This window comes from Ursus maritimus, unplaced genomic scaffold, assembly GCF_017311325.1.
Source record: "Ursus maritimus isolate PB19 unplaced genomic scaffold, ASM1731132v1 scaffold_13, whole genome shotgun sequence".
NCBI classification, from domain to species: Eukaryota; Metazoa; Chordata; class Mammalia; order Carnivora; family Ursidae; genus Ursus; species Ursus maritimus.
The window spans coordinates 28,228,300-28,246,613 of NW_024423675.1; the positions used below are offsets into that span (position 1 = coordinate 28,228,300).

At 37.6% G+C, this 18,314-nt stretch overlaps 2 protein-coding genes across 4 annotated transcripts in view; one reads left to right on the forward strand and one right to left on the reverse strand.

Annotated features, from left to right (window-relative positions):
• The window catches only part of MCM9 (minichromosome maintenance 9 homologous recombination repair factor), a 99,364-nt gene that overhangs the window by 41,479 nt on the left and 39,571 nt on the right, over window positions 1-18,314 (reverse strand). The gene's annotated exons all lie outside the window — the stretch shown is intronic.
• The window catches only part of ASF1A (anti-silencing function 1A histone chaperone), a 13,318-nt gene continuing 12,419 nt past the window's right edge, over window positions 17,416-18,314 (forward strand). Inside the window, exon 1 of the mRNA XM_008691166.2 lies at window positions 17,416-17,916. Coding sequence (XP_008689388.1) covers window positions 17,808-17,916 — 109 coding nt within the window. The 5' untranslated portion in view covers window positions 17,416-17,807. The remainder of the gene's footprint in view (window positions 17,917-18,314) is intronic.

The window sequence follows — 18,314 nt, forward strand, 5'->3', positions numbered from 1 at the left end:
AAATGGTCAAATTCTTTGAAATATATAAACTGTGAAAGTTTATCTAAAAAGGAACAGATAGCTTGCATACTCTTATATCTATTTTGAAAATTGGCTATGTAGTTAAAAACCCTGCAACACAAAAATCTACAACTAAGATGACTTCATGGTGAATTCTACCAAACATTTATGAAAAAGATAATTCCAATTCTAAAAAAATTTTCAAAAATACAGAAAAACAAGGAACACTTCCCAACTCATTTACTATAGCCAGCATTAAGATACCAAAGCCAGATAAAGATATATTAAAAGAAAACTACAGACCAGTATCTCTTATAAACACAGATGCAAAAATCCTCAAAAAAAGAAGCAAATCAAACAATACATAAAATAATAGATTATAACCAAGTAGGGTTATAATCTTGGGAATGCAAGGCTAATTCAACACTCAAAAATTAACCAATATAATTCACCATATCAATAAACTAAGGAAGAAAAAGCAAATGACCAACTCAATATATTCAGAACACCTGACAAAACTCAACAATTATTCATGATATAAAAGTCTCTCAGAAGCCAAGAATAGAGGGAACTTCTTCAGTCTTATAAAGGGTATTTACAAAAATCATGCAGTTAACATATTTAATCATAAAAGACTGAATGCTTACCCCCACCCCCACCCTCATCCCCAAGATCAGAACAAGGCAAGAAGATTAGCTCTCATCATTCTCATTCAAAATCTTGGTGGAGGTTCTAGCCAGTAAAATAAATGAAGAGAAATTAACAACCATCAGATCAAAAAGGAAAAAATAAAATTGTTTATATTTTCAGACAATATGATTATGTATAAAATTCCAAATAATGTACAAAAAAGCTACTAGAACTGAGTATAGCAAGGCTGCAGGATGCAAGTCAATATACAACAATCAGTCATATCTCTATATATTAGAAAGAAATAAAAAACTGCAATTAAAAAATAACACAATTTGGGGGGCCTGGGTGGCTCAGTTGGTTAAGTGTTTCCTGCTTAGTGTTATCTTGAGCCTTTGGCTCAGGTCATGATCTCCCAGTGGAGCACCGCTGACTGGCCCCCTGCTCAGCAGGAAGTCTGCTTCTCCCTCTGTCCCTCTCCCTGCTCACACTCTCTTTCGCATTTTCGTTCTCTCAAATAAAATCTTTAAATAAATTTAAAAATAAAATGATACAATTTATAATAGCACCTGAAAATATGAAATACCTGGGTATAAATCTTTAAAAATGTGCAAGATCTGGGCCGTGAGTTCGAGCCCCACACTGGGTGCAGAGATTACTAAAAAAAATTAATTAAATTTAAAAAATGTGGAAGATCTGTATGTAAAAATTATAAAACACTAATGAAGGAAATCAAAGATAACTAATGAAATCAAGAGATATTCCATGTTCATGAAATGAATCGAAAAACTCAGTATTTTTTTTTAAGATTTTATTTATTTATTTGTCAGAGAGAGAGTGAGCACAAGCTGGGGGGAGTGGCAGGCAGAGGGTGAAGCAGGCTCCCCACTGAGCAAGGAGCCCAAAGCAGGACTTGATCCCAGGGCCCTGATATCAGGTCTCCCCACTGAGCAAGGAGCCCAAAGCAGGACTTGATCCCAGGGCCCTGATATCATGACCTGAGCCGAAGGCAGACACTCAACTGACTGAGCCACCCAGGCATTCCTGAAAAACTCAGTATTTTAAAGATGCTTCCCCAAATTCCTCTATAATTCTCCCTAAATTGGTCTATAGATTCAATGCAACTCCAAATACAAATTTTTAAAAAAGATTTACTTATTTATTTGAGAGAAAGAGAGAGAGCAAGCAGGGGTGGGGGGGTGGGTGCAGAGGGAGAGTCTTAAGCAGACTGTGCACTAGGCACAGAGCCTGATGAGGGCTCAATCTCACCACCCTGAGGTCACAACCTGAGCAGAAACCAAGAGTCAGACACTTAACCGACTGAGCCACCCAGGCGCCCCCCCCAAACAAAATTCTAATGGGATTTTTCTTCTCATAGAAATTGACAAACCGATTCCAAAATTTATATGGAGAAGCAAAGGAAATAGAAGAATCAAACCAAAAGACAAAGTAGAAGGTCATGATTTAATTTCCACATTTACTACAAAGCTACAGTAATCAACTCAGTGTAGTACTAGAAAAAGAAGAGACAGAGAGAACAATAGAATAGAGTCCAATAATAGACCCACACATATCTAGTCAAGTGATTTTTTTGATAAAAATGCAAAAGCAATTCAATGAAGAAAAGATAATCTGTTCTATAAATGGTGCTACAATAACTGGATAGCCTAATGCAAAAAGGAAAAAAAAAATCAGTCTTGATCCATACCTCAAGTCTGATACAAAAATTAACTCAATGAATGAAAAGATCTAAATGAAAAATGTAAAACTTATAGATGAAAACTCATAGAAGAAAATACAAGAGAAAACCTATGTGAGTTCTTCTGTTTTCCAGTCCAGCATTTAAGGAGCTCAGAAGTTGCCACAAGTTGCCACTTGTTTAACAATAAGTAAAAACCTGAACAAACTGAAAAATCAATAATTCTCCTAAGGCGCATTAGAGAAACGAGGTCACAGGGCAAACCAATGCTCCCCAAATTAGAAAGATAGACAGAGAATCACAACTTACCAGAGCTATTGTTACCTATATGGAAACCGGTAATGGTATAAGAAAACCTGAACTGTAATTGATGAATTGCTGGAGGCTCAATGTGGACAACTCTGAGAATTAAAATCTCCATTCATAGGGGACCCTCATACTTTTGTGAGTTTTACCTCCATGAGCCGTCCCAGGTTCTCACATTAAATATTGGCAATTTTTCTCTGATACTGTAAGCAAAGAGATGGAAAGTCTAAGAAAAACATTAAAATTCTAGAGATCAAAAACACTGTAAAAGAAAGGAAGAATGCCTTTAATGGGCTCATTAGTGGACTGGACATGGCTGAGTAAAGAATCTCTGAATGTAAAGATAGTGTAAGTTTCAATGGAAACTTCCAAAACTGAAAAGAAAATAGGAGACAAGGTGAAAAATAACACAATTGAGTATCCAGGAACTGTGGGACAACTACAAAAGGTGTAACATAAATGTAATGGGAAACCAGAATGAGAAGAAAGAGAGAAAGGAACAGAAGCAATATCTGAAGCAATAATGACTGAGAATTAGTCATTAATTGATTAATGTCAGACACCAAACCATGGATCCAGAAAACTCAAGATAACACTAAGTAGGAAAAATGTTTAAAAAAAAAACTACAGGTAGGCATGTCATATTTAAATGTCAGAAAATCAAACATAAAGAAAAAAATCTTGAAAGAAATCAAAGGAAAAATGCAACTTACCTGTAGAGAAGCAAAGATGAGAATTATACCCAACCTCCCCTCAGAAACCACGCAAGCAACAAGAGTAGAATGAAATATTCAAAGTATTGAGAGAAAAAGCTTGCCAGCCTAGAATTCTGTACCTTTCATGAAATTATCTTCAAAAGTGAAAAAGAAAAAAAATTTTTTTGAGGTAATTTGTTGCCAGGAGACCTGCCTTGCAAGAAATGTTAAAGTTCTTTAGAGAGAAGGAAAATGACATAGGTCAGAAACTCAGATCTACACAAAGGGACCTGGTTGGCTCAGTTGGAAAAGCATACAACTCTTGGTCTTGCGGTTGTGAGTTTGAGCCCCACACAGGGTGTAGAGATTACCTATATAAACAAACAAACTTAAAAAAAAAAAAACTCAGATCTACATAAAGTAAGGAGGAATGAAGAAAGACTAGGTAAAATAAAAACTTCTGTTTTCGTTATTCTTAATTCATCTAAAGTAGTTTATTAAAAATAACAGCAATAATGTATTCAAATATGTATGCTTATATGTGTTTATGTTCAAGTGAAATGATTGAGAGAAATAATAAAAAGGATAAGAGGGAGGAATTAGAAATATCTTGCTAGTTATAAGGTACTATGCTACCCATGAAGTGTTTTTTAGTGTTATTTGAAAGTGGACTTGGATTAATTGTAAATGTATATTGCAAACTCTAAAGCAACCATTATAAAAGTTAAAAAGAAGCATAACTGATATCCTAAGAACGGAGAAAAACTGGAATCATATAAAATGCTCAGTTAAAACGATAACAGGCAGAAAAAGAGTGGAAGATAAAAACAGGAACAAAGAACAAGGGCAACAAATAGAAAAAGCTAACAAATATGGCAAGTATTAATCCAGCCAAATCAATAATCACTTCGAACATTTATAGTCTAAATACACCAATCAAAAGACAGATTATCAGAGTTGATAAAAAAAGACCCAACTATACATTATCTATAAGAAACCCACTTTACTTTTACTCTTTTTTGAAACTCACTTTAAATATAAAAACACATAGATTAAAAGTAAAGACAGAGAAAGATATACTATGCTAACACTAATCCAAAAAAATATGGGAGTAGCTATATTAATTTCAGACAGAACAGATGTCAGGGCAAGAAAAATTATCAGGGAGACAGAGGAGTATTACATAATGATAAAAGGGGGTCAACACTCCAAGATGACATAACAATCCTTAATATTTATGGGCCTCAGAATATGTGAGGTGAAAACTAGTTGAAGTCAAAGGAGAAGTACATGAATTTATATTCTAGTTGGAGACTTCACCACCCTCTCTGGGAAATGGACATAACCAGCAGGCAGAAAATCCGTAAGGCCATAACTGAACTCAAAAGTACCATCAATCAACTGAATATATCAAGCATCTATAAACAACTTCATCCAGCAACAGCAGAATGTATTTTTTTCTCCAGATCCCATGGAATATTCGCCAAGATAGACCATATGCTGGACAATAAAACACACTTTAGCAAATTTAGAAAAGAAATCATAAATCTTCTCTCAGACCACAGTGTAATTAAACTAGAAAGCAATAACAGAAAGAAAACTAGAAAATCCCAAATTATGTGGAGATTAAACAACATACTTCTAAATAACACATGGGACAAGGAAGAAATCTCAAGAGAAATTTAAAAATGTTTTGAACTAAATCAAAATGAAAACATAACTTTTCAAAATGTGTGGGATGCAGTGAAAGCAGTGCTTAGAAACTGATAATGCTAAGTGCATGTATTAGAAGAGAAGAAAGATCTAAAATCAATAATATAAGCTTCCACTTTAGGAAACTAGAAAAAGAAGAGCAAATTAAATCCAAAGCAAGCAGAAGGAAGGAAATAATAAAAATTACAGCAGAAATCAATGAAATTGAAAGCAGGAAATCAATAAAGAAAATCACTGAAACCAAAATGTGTTCTTTGATAAGATCAATAAAATTGATAAGCTAAGAAAAAATGGGAAAAGAGACAAATTACTAATATCAGAAATGAAGAGGGGACATCACTACTGATCCTGTTGACATTAAGCAGATAAAGAATTATTACAAACAACTTTATGCCCACAAATTTGATAACCCAGATGAAACAGTCCAATTCCTTGAAAGACACAAGCTGTCAACTCAGGTAAGAAGAAACAGACAATCTGAATAGGCCCATATCCATTAAAGAAACTGAATCAATAATTAATAACCTTCTAAAATAGAAAGTACCAGGTCCAGATGGCTTCACTGGTGAATTCTACTAAATATTTAAGGAAGAAATGATACCCATCCTCTACCGTTTTTGTAGAAGAAATAAGTAGAGGTAATACTTCCTAACTCATTCTATGCCAGCATTACCTTAATACCAAAACCCAACAAAGACATTACAAGAAAACTACAGCCTACATCTCTCATGAACATAGATGCAAAAATCTTCAGTAAAATATTAGCAAACTTGTGCTCACTTTGGCAGCACATATACTAAAATATTAGCAAACTAAATCCAACAACGTATAAAAAGAATTATACACCATGACCTAGTGGGATTTATCTGAGTTATGTAAGGCTGGTTTAACAAGCAAAAAATCAACTGATGTTATGTATCACATCAACAGACTAAAGAAGAAAAAAACCCCACAGAACAGACACAAAAGTCCATTAACAGTAGAACAGATAGAGAAACTGTTGTATATTCATACTGTGGAATAAGACAGCAATAAAAAATGAAGTGCAGCTAAACACAATATAGGTGAAATATTAAAACACAATATTGAGCAAAAGAATACACACTCTACAATTTAATTACTGTCAAGTAAAAATACCAGGCAAAACCAAATTAGTGCTAATAGACCTGACCTAAAAGAAATACTAGGGGACTCTTTCAAGCTGAAATGAAAGAACACTAAGACAGTAACTCAAGTACACATAAAGAAATAAAAAACACCAGTAAAGTTAACTACATAGGTAAATATTAAAGATGGTATCAATGTAATTTTGTGTCTCTTTTCTTCTCTTTTCTTTTCTACTTAAGAAAAAACTGCAGAAAGCAAAAATTATAAAACTGTGTTGATCAGCTTATAATGTATAAAGATGAAATTTGTGTGACAATAAAAGCACAAAAGAAGGTGGAGGGAACAGAATTATACTGGAACAAAATTTTTATATACTATCAAATTAGTATTAATCTGAATTAGATTGGTTTTACATTAAGATGTTATAAGCCCCGGGGCGCCTGGGTGGCACAGCGGTTAAGCGTCTGCCTTCGGCTCAGGGCGTGATCCCGGCGTTATGGGATCGAGCCCCACATCAGGCTCCTCCGCTATGAGCCTGCTTCTTCCTCTCCCACTCCCCCTGCTTGTGTTCCCTCTCTCGCTGGCTGTCTCTATCTCTGTCAAATAAATAAATAAAATCTTTACAAAAAAAAAAAAGATGTTATAAGCCCCAAGATAATCACTAAGAAAATAATACAGTAAAAGAAGCAAAAGGGTATTAAAATGATACACTAGAAATTACATCAAGCACAAAAGAAGGCAGTAATGGAGAATATCGCAACAAAGAAGACATAAGCCGTGTAGAAAACAGAGTGGAAAATAGCATTCATAAATCCTACCTTATCAGGTAAGTACATTAAATGTAAACAAACACTTTAATAAAAAGCAGTTTGTCGAATGAATACAAAGACATGATCCAACTACGTGTTGTCTACAAGAGACATACTTTAGACAGCAACCAGAAGAGGGATGCAGTGGCTATGCTAATATCAGAGAAGTATTTTAATACAATTACAAAAATATGTTAATGTGAGAATAGCATTTACAAGTGAAGATACAATCACACTGGCTTCTGCACTAGTTAGATAACATCTAGAGCAGAAGTCAGCAAACTATGATCTGTGGGCAAAATCTGGCCCAACCACTTGTTTTTGTAAAAGCAGTTTTTTTGGAACACAGTCATGGTCATCATTTACTTATTGGCAGTAGCTACTTTCACACTACAATGGCAGAGGTAAGTAGTTGTGACAAATACTGTATGGCCCTCAAAATCTATGGGGCCCTGGGTGGCTGAGTCCTTAAGAGTCTGCCTTTGGCTCAGTCATGATCTCAGGGTCTTGGGATTGAGCCCCGCATCAGGCTTCCTGCTCAGCGGGAGGCCTGCTTCTCCCTCTCCCACTCTCCTTGCTTGTGTTCCCTCTCTTGCGGTCTCTCTCTCTCTGTCAAATAAATAAATAAAATCTTTTTTAAAAAGTCTAAAATATTTATTGCTGGCCTTTTACAGAAAAAAGGTTGCCGATTGTTGATTTAGAGTATTAATGTTTACTTCTGGGACATCAAATTTTAAAAGAAATACTAATAAAAAAGAGAAGGGTAAACAGATAATAAAGGACAAGGAAATAATGCAATTTAAAGGATAGTTTATGGTACAGGGTATGATTAGCATGAAAGAAAGATTTAGAGAAGAGAAAATAATTTTTACATATTTAGAGAACTAATCCTTTGGAAGAGAAATTAGACTAATTGGGGGCAGCTTCAAAAGAAATAACAGAGACCATCATGCAGAATTTTATAGGGAACTACTGGAAAACTTGAGGTGCTTAAAATGGAATGGGGCTATTTCACAAAGCAGTAACTTTTCATCAAAGTAATTATGTAAGCAAATGTGGAATGTCCATTTGTCAGAAATAGTATAAAAAGACACCCATGCAATTAATAGGTAGCTGTGTAAAAAGGTAATTAGACCGGACATTGGGTGTCGAAATTACTTTTAATAAATTAATAAAATATGAAAAAAGGAATTAGGAAATACTTTGAGAAGAAAGAAAACGACACAACTTACCATAACTTATGGGACGCAGCTAAAGCAGTTCTTAGAGAATAACTTACAGCTATAAATGCCTACATTTGAAAAGAAGAAAAATCTGAAATCAATAACCTATACTTCTACCTAAGACACTGGAAAAAGAAAAGAAAGAAAAAAGAAAAGCAAACTAAATGCAAAGCAAGCAGAAAGAAGGAAATAATAAATATTAGAGCAGAAACTGAAATAGACAATATAAAAATGATAGAGAAAATAAAACCAAAACTGACAAGTCTTTTAGGTACCTGACCAAGCCAATAAAAGAGAAGAATCAAATTACTAAAATCAGGACTCAAAGATGAGACATTATTACTAACATTAGAGAAATAAAAAGGATTATTATAAGGGAATACAATGAACAACTGCATGTTAACTACTTCAACAACCTGGATGAAACGGACAAATTCCTAGAAAGACACTAACTACCAAAACTGACTCAAGAAAAAAAGAAAATCTGAATAGAACTTTAACAAGAGATTGAATTAGTAGTAAAAATAAACTACTCACGAAGAAAAATCCACACACAGATAGCTTCACTGGTGAATTCTACCAAACTTCTAAAAAATCAAATAACAATTCTTCACAACTCTTCTTTAGAAGTTGAAGAGGAGGGAAGACTTCCTAACTCATTCTATGAGGCCAGTATTACCCACATACTTTGGTTAAAGCAAAGACATCACTAGAATACTAAAGACCAATAGCTCTTATAACTACAAATACAAAAATCCTCAACAAAATATTAGGAAACCAAATCCGACAATATGTAAAAAGAATTATACACCACAACCAAGTGGGGTTTATCTCAGAAATATAAGATTGATGTACATCTGGAAACCAATTTATGAAGCATTCTCATATCAACAGAATAAAGAACAAAAAGCACATGACCATCTCAATAGAGGCAGCAAAAGCATTTGACAAAATTCATTACTCTTTCATGTAAAAACACTCAACAAACTAGGAACAGAAGGGGAATTCCTCAACCTGATAAAGGGCATCTATAGAAAATCCACAGCTAAACATCATTCTTAATGGTGTAAGACTAAATGCTTTCCTGCTAAGATTAGAAACAAGATAGGGATGTTCACTCTCACTATTTCTTTCTTTCTTTTTTTTTTTTTTTTAAGATTTATCTATTTATTTGAGAGAGAGAGAGAGCACATGGCAGGGGAGAGGGGCACAAGGAGAGGAAGAGGAGAAGCATACTCTCCGCTAAGCACAGCGCTCCATCCTGGTTTGATCCTAGGACTCAACCACCTGAGCTACCCAGGTACCCCACTCTCAGTATTTCTATTAAACACTGTACTGGAGATTCTGGAAAGGGCAATTAGGCCAAAAATGAAATAACAGGCACCCAGAGGGGGAAATGAAGAAGTAAGACTATCTCTATTTGCAGATAACATAATCTTGCATACAAAAATCCTAAGGAATCCACTAAAAATTTATTACAACTAATAAATGAGTTCAGCAAGGTTGAAGAATACAAAATCAACTTTAAAAAATCAGTTATATGCCTATACACTTAATTTTTTTAAAGATTTTATTAAGTTTTTTGAGAAAGAGAGAGAGCATGAGAGAGCACGAGCAGGCGGAGAGTGAGAAGCAAACTCCCCACTGAGCAGGGAGCCCGACTTGGGGCTTGATCCCATGATCCTGAGACCATGACCTGAACTGAAGGCAGGGGCTTAACTGACTTAGCCACCCAGGTGCCCCTACACTTTCAATGAAGAATACAAAAATGTAATTAAGAAAATAATTCCATTTACAATAGCATCAAAAAGAATAAAATACTTAGGAATAAATTTAACAAACAAACAAAAAAGAACAAAATTTACACCCTGAAAATTATCTGTCAAAAGAAATTAAGGATGACTTAAATAAATGAAAGGATATCCATGTTTACTGACTGGAAGACTTAATATTGTTAAGATTACAATATAAGCCAAAGGGTTCTACAGATTCAATGCTATCCATATCAAAATCTCAACTATCTTCTTTGCAGAAATTGACAAAATGATACTAAAATTCATTTGGAAATTCAATTAATCCCAAATAGCCAACATAATCTTGAAAAAGAACAAAGTTGGAAGACTCATACTTCCTGATTTCGAAACTTACTACAAAGCTACAATAATCAAGACAATATGATAATGGCATAAGGATACAGACCAACAGAACAGACTTGATTGTCCAGAAATAAACCCATACATTTATGGTCAATTCATTCTTGGGGGAAAGAATAGTCTTTTCAAATGACACTGCTGGGAAATTGGACATCCACATGCAAAAATATGAATTTGGATCCCTACTTCACATCATATACAAAAAATAATTCAAACTGGATCAAAGGCTTAAATATAAGCTGTTAAAAGTATAAAACTCTTAGAGGAAAATCATCCAACAATTCCACTTTGGTATTTATCTGAAGAAAACAAAACATTAACTAGAAAAGATAAATGCACTCCTATGTTCACTGCAGCATTACTTACAATAGCCAAGGCATAAAAACAACCTGAGTGTTGATGGATGAATAAAGAAATTGTGGTATATATATACAATGGAATATTATCTAGCCATAAAAAAGAATGAAATCTTCCATTCACAACAACATGGATAAATCTTGAGGACACTATGTTAAGCAAAATAGGTCAGACAGAGAAAGACAAATACTGCATGATCTCTCTTACATGTGAAATCTAAAAAAGCTCATAGATATAGATAATCAAGCTCATAGAAACAAAAGATAGATTGGTGGTTGCCAATCTATTGGTAGGGAGGGAGAAATGGATGAACTGTTGTTTTTTAGTTTAAATACATTGAATATAATAAAAAACTTTAAAAAATGAAACTATTAAAACCCTCAAAGAAAACAAAAATAAAGCAAACGTATAAAATGCTTAAAAGAAAACACAGGTGTAAATCTTCATAATCTTTGATTATAATGGCAGCGTTTTCAAGAAGTGACACCGAAAGAACAAGCAAGAAAACCAAAATAGATAAACTGGACTTCATCTAAATTAAAAGCTTTTGGGCAGCAAAGGCCACTACCAAAAAAAAAAAAAAAAAAAAAAAGGAAAAGGAAAAAAAAAAAAACCCTCGCAGGAGAATATTTTTCTGAACCTGAGATATACAAGTCTCTGAAAGTCTCTGATATTTAGAATATATAAAGAACATGTGCTCGCTTCAGCAGCACATATACTAGAATGTGTCAAGAACTCTTACAACTCAATAAGAAAAAAACAAAAACCGAATTGTTTAAATGACCAAAGGATCTGAATAGACATTTCTCCACAGAAGATACAAAAATGGCTAATAAGCAAATAAAAAATGCTAACACCTTAAGCCTTCAGGGAAATAGAAGTCAAAACACAATGAGATACCACTTCACATATCACCCATGGCTATCATCAAAAAGATGTAATAACACGCACTGGTGAGGATGTGGAGAAATTGGAACGCTCACAAATTGCTGGTGGGAATGTAAAATGGCACAGCCACTTTGGAAAACAGCCTTGTAGTTCTTCAAAAGGAGTTACCATATGACCCAGCAATTCCACTCTTAATTAAGCATATAACCAAAGGAAAAGAAACACAGGTCCTGCACAATAATTTGTACACAAATGTTCATAGCAGCATAGCTGTTATTAAAAAAAAATTACTGTGTAATCATATTGGGTTCCTTAGAAGTAGATTCTTTATACACTGGATTCAAGGCTTTGGCAGGCACAGATTGTACCAACCTAAAATCTATTAATTAGTTACCTATTAGCTCATTTGTGAAAACTTTCCCCTTCCTATCCTTTCCAGTTTTTGGCCTTTTCCACATGACCCTGCATATAAGGCCTCCAATCTCACGAAGCCTCCTTGCCTAGCTTCCGTCAAGCGAGGCTCCATCTAATGCTGATGGTCTCTATAGTAACCAACTAGAAACGCTGCTATGCTTAGCAGTGGCTTTGTGCGAGCAATGCTCTAGCCTAGAGAGGCTTTAAAGATTTCTACTTACCAACATTTCTCCTGATATTGGGAAAAGAGAGCATCTGATGAAGACAGAGGTGGAGGGTTAAAGAGAAAAGGACTGAATGTAAAACATGAAGGAAGATGGATGAGTAGAGACTGAGTTCAAGAGGAAGATGAATTTAGAAGGAGCTTCATTTATTTAGAGGGGTAAGAACACATGGTAAAAAACTAGATAGAAATAGAAAATAATTATTAAGCATTTCCATTCATATTCTTCTGGTGAGAAACACTATAATGATACTAACTTCAACAAACTGTCAACAACAAACATAATTATGTTGCTTCAGAAAGCTGACTGATGTCACTGACGGCTATCCAAAGGGTGTTCTAGAGTGGAGTCCAGTCATGGATAAGGGATCAGACAGTTTGTATCTTTGACAAATTTGTAACCTAATGATGGGTAGCGATAAACACAAAACAGTGAAAATGTTATTAATGAGGTGGAACACAGAATGGGGGAGGGAGTCATACTTTATGTAACAGTATGGAAACCTCTTAAAAAGTACAGCAAGGCATTCTAGGATGCATAGCTCCATCCTCCCCCAGACATCCCTTCTGCAGCAGGGGGTGTGACCTCTGTAGTGCCTCAAGGGGAAGACTCCCATAGCTTTGCCTTGGCTGAGCCTCCTCTCACTCCCAGTATATACCTGCGCTAACCTCATTCATAGAGCTGTGTTCCTCAAGAGTTCATTAATCAAGACATTACTCCCATGTCTGCCAGCCTGTGGATTCTTCCAGGAAATGATACCAATTGCTTTTCCTATACATAAAGACCACTTTAAATATCTGACAGAGGAGAGGGAGTAGAGAAGCACTATGTCAGCAATGAAAGGAACGGGTTTCTGAGCGCCAGTGTCTTCATTTGTAATGTGGGAATGATAACACCTTACCCTCCTACCATACAGGATGTTTCGAGGCTTAAAAGCAGGTTATTTAAAAGTTCTTTACAAATGATAAAGAAAGCATAATACCATATATATGCATATATACCATATATGTGCATAAACTATACACACATGCACACACATACACACATAGCCTTTATTGTGATACCCTATTTTGCCTCCCACAGAACTTTAACAAGTGGTTAAAGTTGCATCTAACACATTCTATTCTGCACCATACCTACTTGATTATATAGTTATTTTCCCAATAAAGTCTATGTATGTTCTGTCTTTGAATATTCCACAGAGCCTAGTACAATTTCACATAATAAATGCTCTCTCTATATAATGAGTTATTAAAATCATTATTGTAGGATTTATTCCTTTTAGAAATGTAAACTCCAGCAAATCTTGACATTCTACATTTATATAGAAAATCTTATTTAAAACTATCATTAAGGGATGCCTGGCTGGGTGGTTAAGCGTATGCCTTCAGCTCAGGTCATGATCCCAGGGACCTGGGATTAAGTCCCACATCAGGCTCCTTGCTCAGCAGGGAGCCTGCTTCTCCCTCTGCCTGCTGCTCCCCTTTCTTGTGCTCTCGCTCTCTGACAAATAAATAAATAAAATCTTTTAAAAAAGGATGAAAACTATAATTCAATTTTGACATCCTATAACTGATAAATAATTGGGAACCCTTTAACTAAAGATACTACAACAAGCCTTACAAGAGAATTTTTTTAAAAGATGAGGACAATAATGCAAATGTCTCTTTAAAGAGAATTACACATAGGGCTACTATAATTACCCCAGGTGGAAATTCAGGATTTGAAAAAAAAAAAAAAAGAGGTTAGCATTCCCATTCCTATGATAACTTCTGCAGCAGGCAGGAGCTGAGACTTGATTCAAATCTTGGTTATAATACATTTTAATTCAATGTATTTTAATTTAATTCAATTTAATTCTAGTTCATTTTAATTCACTCTTTCATCTTGTTTTGTGTGTGACCTCAATTTAACTTCAAGTTTAAGATTCTTAGAAGCCCTCTGCAGAGGAGCTTTGGAGCAAGGAAGCAAGCTGCGTCTTGTCCCTTCAGATTTCAAGTTGTAGGCAACACCAGTAGGTACTTTCTCTAAATAGCTACTGCACACCACTTCACACCCTGCCACAACCTACTGGCATGGCTAAATGACCACCTCATTTCACATCACAGAAAGCACTTGATAACAGACAAATAACTGGATTAAATACACTTAGATTACCAAATAAGCCTAACTGTGAGGGAAAATAATTATAGCTGTATTCTTTTGCTAGGGTCTCTATAACAAAATACCAGCCTGGGTAGCTTAAACAATATAAACGTATTTTCTCACAGTTTTGGAGGCTAGAAGTACAAGATTAAGGTGTCAGCAGGGTTAGTTTCTTGCAAATAGCTGCTTTCTGGTTGTGACCTTGCATGGTCTTTTCTCTGTGTATGCTACCCTTGGTGTCTCTTTTTATGTCCATATTCCCTCCTCACATAGGGACACCAGTTAGATTGGATTAGGACCCACTTTAAGGAACTCATTTTAACTTAACCACTTCTTTAAAGGCCTTATCACCAAATACGGTCACATTCTAAAGTACTGGAGAATTAGGGCTTCAACAAAATGAATGGGGTGGGGGCACACAATTCAGCCTATAACAATAGTTTACTAGGTTCATTTATCTCTGTCTGAGAGGCACTAGTTTAGGCTTTGCTCATCTTTGAACCCAAATGATCTCTTTCAGCCATCCTTCCCCCATGTAATCTGCACAGCGAAAAGCAATTTTGGAGATTGTATTCTATGCAGCCCTCTAAGCATCACATGGGTCCCCTTGGGTACTTAATAAATGAAGTCACTCATGGTGCCCCATCTGTTACAATATGGTTAGCTGTTTGAGAGTCACCAAAAAGTTGTCCAGCAAGAGATCTTATAGATTGTCTCTGAAACCAGAGTGATGCTTTTACAATTTTTTCCCCTCTATGAGACACCAGCTCACTTTGAAATATGCGATGGCACATCTGGGAATCCCTTTGACCTTTCTTGTAAAGTACTGACAACAGTGAAGAAAGAAACTATTGGAGAAAGTGCTCAAGGCTCTTTAATGTTTTTGAGGAGCAATAATAAAGAGTTAGGACAGGAAACATGAGAGGCTGGAGCCAGTACTTGTGGCTTCCAGTGGACTATTAAGGAGGGTCAGTTTTCCCTTAAATACTGCTGTATATGACATGTTAAACAAAAGGTTTTAAAGAAAATAAGCCAAATTGGTGGTATCCAGGTAGATCTTTTCAGTTCTTGATGCATCAAGTTTTACGGAACGTGTACCTTATGATGACATACCTATGTCAGACTGCAAAATACAATTTATTTTACCAAGCTTATAATGTCATTTTTTTTTTTAAGATTTTATTTACTTATTTGACAGAGATAGAGACAGCCAGCGAGAGAGGGAACACAAGCAGGGGGAATGGGAGAGGAAGAAGCAGGCTCCCAGCGGAAGAGCCTGATGTGGGGCTTGATCCCAGAACGCTGGGATCATGCCCTGAGCCGAAGGCAGACGCTTAATGACTGCACCACCCAGGCGCCCCATAATGTCATTTTTATAAAGCAACTGAATTAGAATATCCTTTTAAGAGTGTCTCCAATAATCAGAAAACTATATGCACCATTCTCAAGGGAGTCCTGTTTTAATCTTCAAATGGCCATTTATCTTACATATCTAGTGTATCTTAATGATACATGTAGCAGGTAGCAATTAACACTTTATCTTGGCTAGTGTTAGGACCAGCACTACTACGAGTGAGAAGAGAATACAGTTTATCAGTCACAGTAATCTGCATCTATCACCACACTAAGATTCAGTCTAATACACATAAACAACTGGACTTGAGGAAACCTTTTCTGGTAGGTCCTAGTTTACTGTTTCATCCACTGCCAAAAAAATGAGAACCCCCGCTCTAAGTAGTTTTCCTAAATTTGGGGAGGCCTGGTATTATCTATGCCATATTAACTTTCAAAAGACCAGCAGATAAAAAAGCCACATTAATAGCAACCTACTTAAGTATGAACAATGTCCAAAGAATGACAACTCAAAACCCTGGGCACTATACTAAGAAACAACTCTTTCAGCACAGATAATACTTAAGAAATAATATTTTCTCTGAATTTAATTAACCAAGCTCAGTGGTTTCACTCAAAACACCAAAGGAAAAAAAATGGTTTATGAACAGCAGGTAATAAATGAAAGCTTTATAGCGCTCTTACTAGGTAAACAAAAATGGCTCAACAACCCCACAAATGTGTTAAAACCTCTCCCTTTCCCCACAATGGTAGCCAAACAGCATAAATGAATCGACATGAATGCAGATGAATCAAGCAAAGACTCCTCAAAACTTATTTGTGGTGCCACAAATATTTATTTACTAACAGTTTAGGTCATAAATTTTTTGAAAATCACATGTCCTGGTATGCTGCTGTGTTCTTTACTCTTCCTTTCCCTTTCTTACCATATTTTTTGCCCTTTGGTTTCCTGACACTTCCATTTTCTCTTTTTATGTTCCTGTTATGCTCGCCAAACGGCAGAAACCTGGGGTGTAACTGATCACATCTCTAGAAATCTTTTTCTTATTCTAGGGCTTTCCAAATTAGAACGCGAGACCCAGGTACAGCCCAAATATTACCTATTCAGATTTTCCAAGCAAAGTATGCGTGGAAAAGCCTCTATTCACCTTTCATTTTGTCTAACTAACGGCGCCGTAGTGCCCAAACGTAGATATTGACCAAAAACTAGACTTCCAAAATGGCTTTGCTCCTTTCGAGCGGGCATGAGGTCTATAACATACAATTTATTTCCACTGCAACCAACCCTTCTCTCTACCCCAAAATGTTACCCTGTACGTAGACAGTTGAACCTAACCCAGCGTAGACAGCCGAATCACAGCTGCTAAATTCAGTAGAGAGACGGCACAGCCGTTGGACTAATGTAAAAAGAGCGTTAAAAGAAAAAAAAAAGAAAAAAAAAAAAGCCCAAGCAGAAACCACACGAAGCAAAAACCGGAGAGGCGGGCGTCGCCCAGAATCGCGCCCTCCCGCCGCCTCGCCGGCCGCGAGCACGCCTCCCCGCCGCGGCCACGCCTCCTCCGACCCCGCCCCGCCCCGCCGCGGCCACGCCCGACGTGAGGCGCGGGAGCCGCCGGGCCGGGGGCGGGGCCTGCGCCGCCCTTCCCCCCCCCGCCGCCGCCGGCGGCCTCCGCGCGGGCCTCCCAGCCCGTATTCCACTCACTTTGTTCTCCGCCTTTGTCCTAATCCACACCAGCAGGTGGAGCCGCAGTTAAAGTTTCCGAGTCCATTCCGGGAGCGGGAGCCCATCTTGCTCGCCGCCGAGGCCCTCGCTGGAGGAGGAGGGTCAGAGCTCGGGTGCAGCCAATCGCGGGCAACGCTGCTAGTTATCAGAGCAGAATGGGCTGTAGTTTAGTGAAATAGGAAAGCTGCAAAACACTGTGGAGTGCTCCCGTGTAAATAAAAAGAGGAAAAAAAAGTTTCTCAAGTCGCCGCTGCACGACGTCGGGCAGGCGCCGGGGCGGGGGTCTGCGCTCTCCCGAGCGGCCGCGCGCTGGACTTTATTGTGCCGCAACAAGCCCCCGTTCCCATTGTTTGTGTTTTTTTCAAAATATGGCAAAGGTTCAGGTGAACAATGTAGTGGTGCTGGATAACCCCTCTCCTTTCTACAACCCGTTCCAGTTCGAGATCACCTTCGAGTGCATCGAGGACCTGTCTGAAGGTGAGTCGGGCGCCCGCCCGCCGCCGGGCTGTCAGTTGCGGGCTGCAGACGTTGAAAGTTTCCCGGGCCCGGCCTCGCGCGGGCGGCCGGTGCTCGGCGCCGGACGGGCGGCGGGCTCGGCTCTGCGGAGGGAAACTTGAAGTTGATGGACGACGGCCGCCGAGGCGCGCGCGGCGTTCGGCCGCAGCCGGGGCGCTTGCCGTGGCTCAACTTGCGAGGAACTTGTTCGAGCGGAGGTAGCCATGTTGTCAGCTTTGTCTGGCGGGCGGGCGGTTCGCGAGACCCGCACTCGCGCCCGCGGCGCCGGCCGGGGGTCGCGCCGGGCTGGCCCTGCGCCGCGAACGGCCTCCGCGGCCCCGGCACAGAGGCTGGGAAGGGAGAGGCATGTGTGTGGTCGC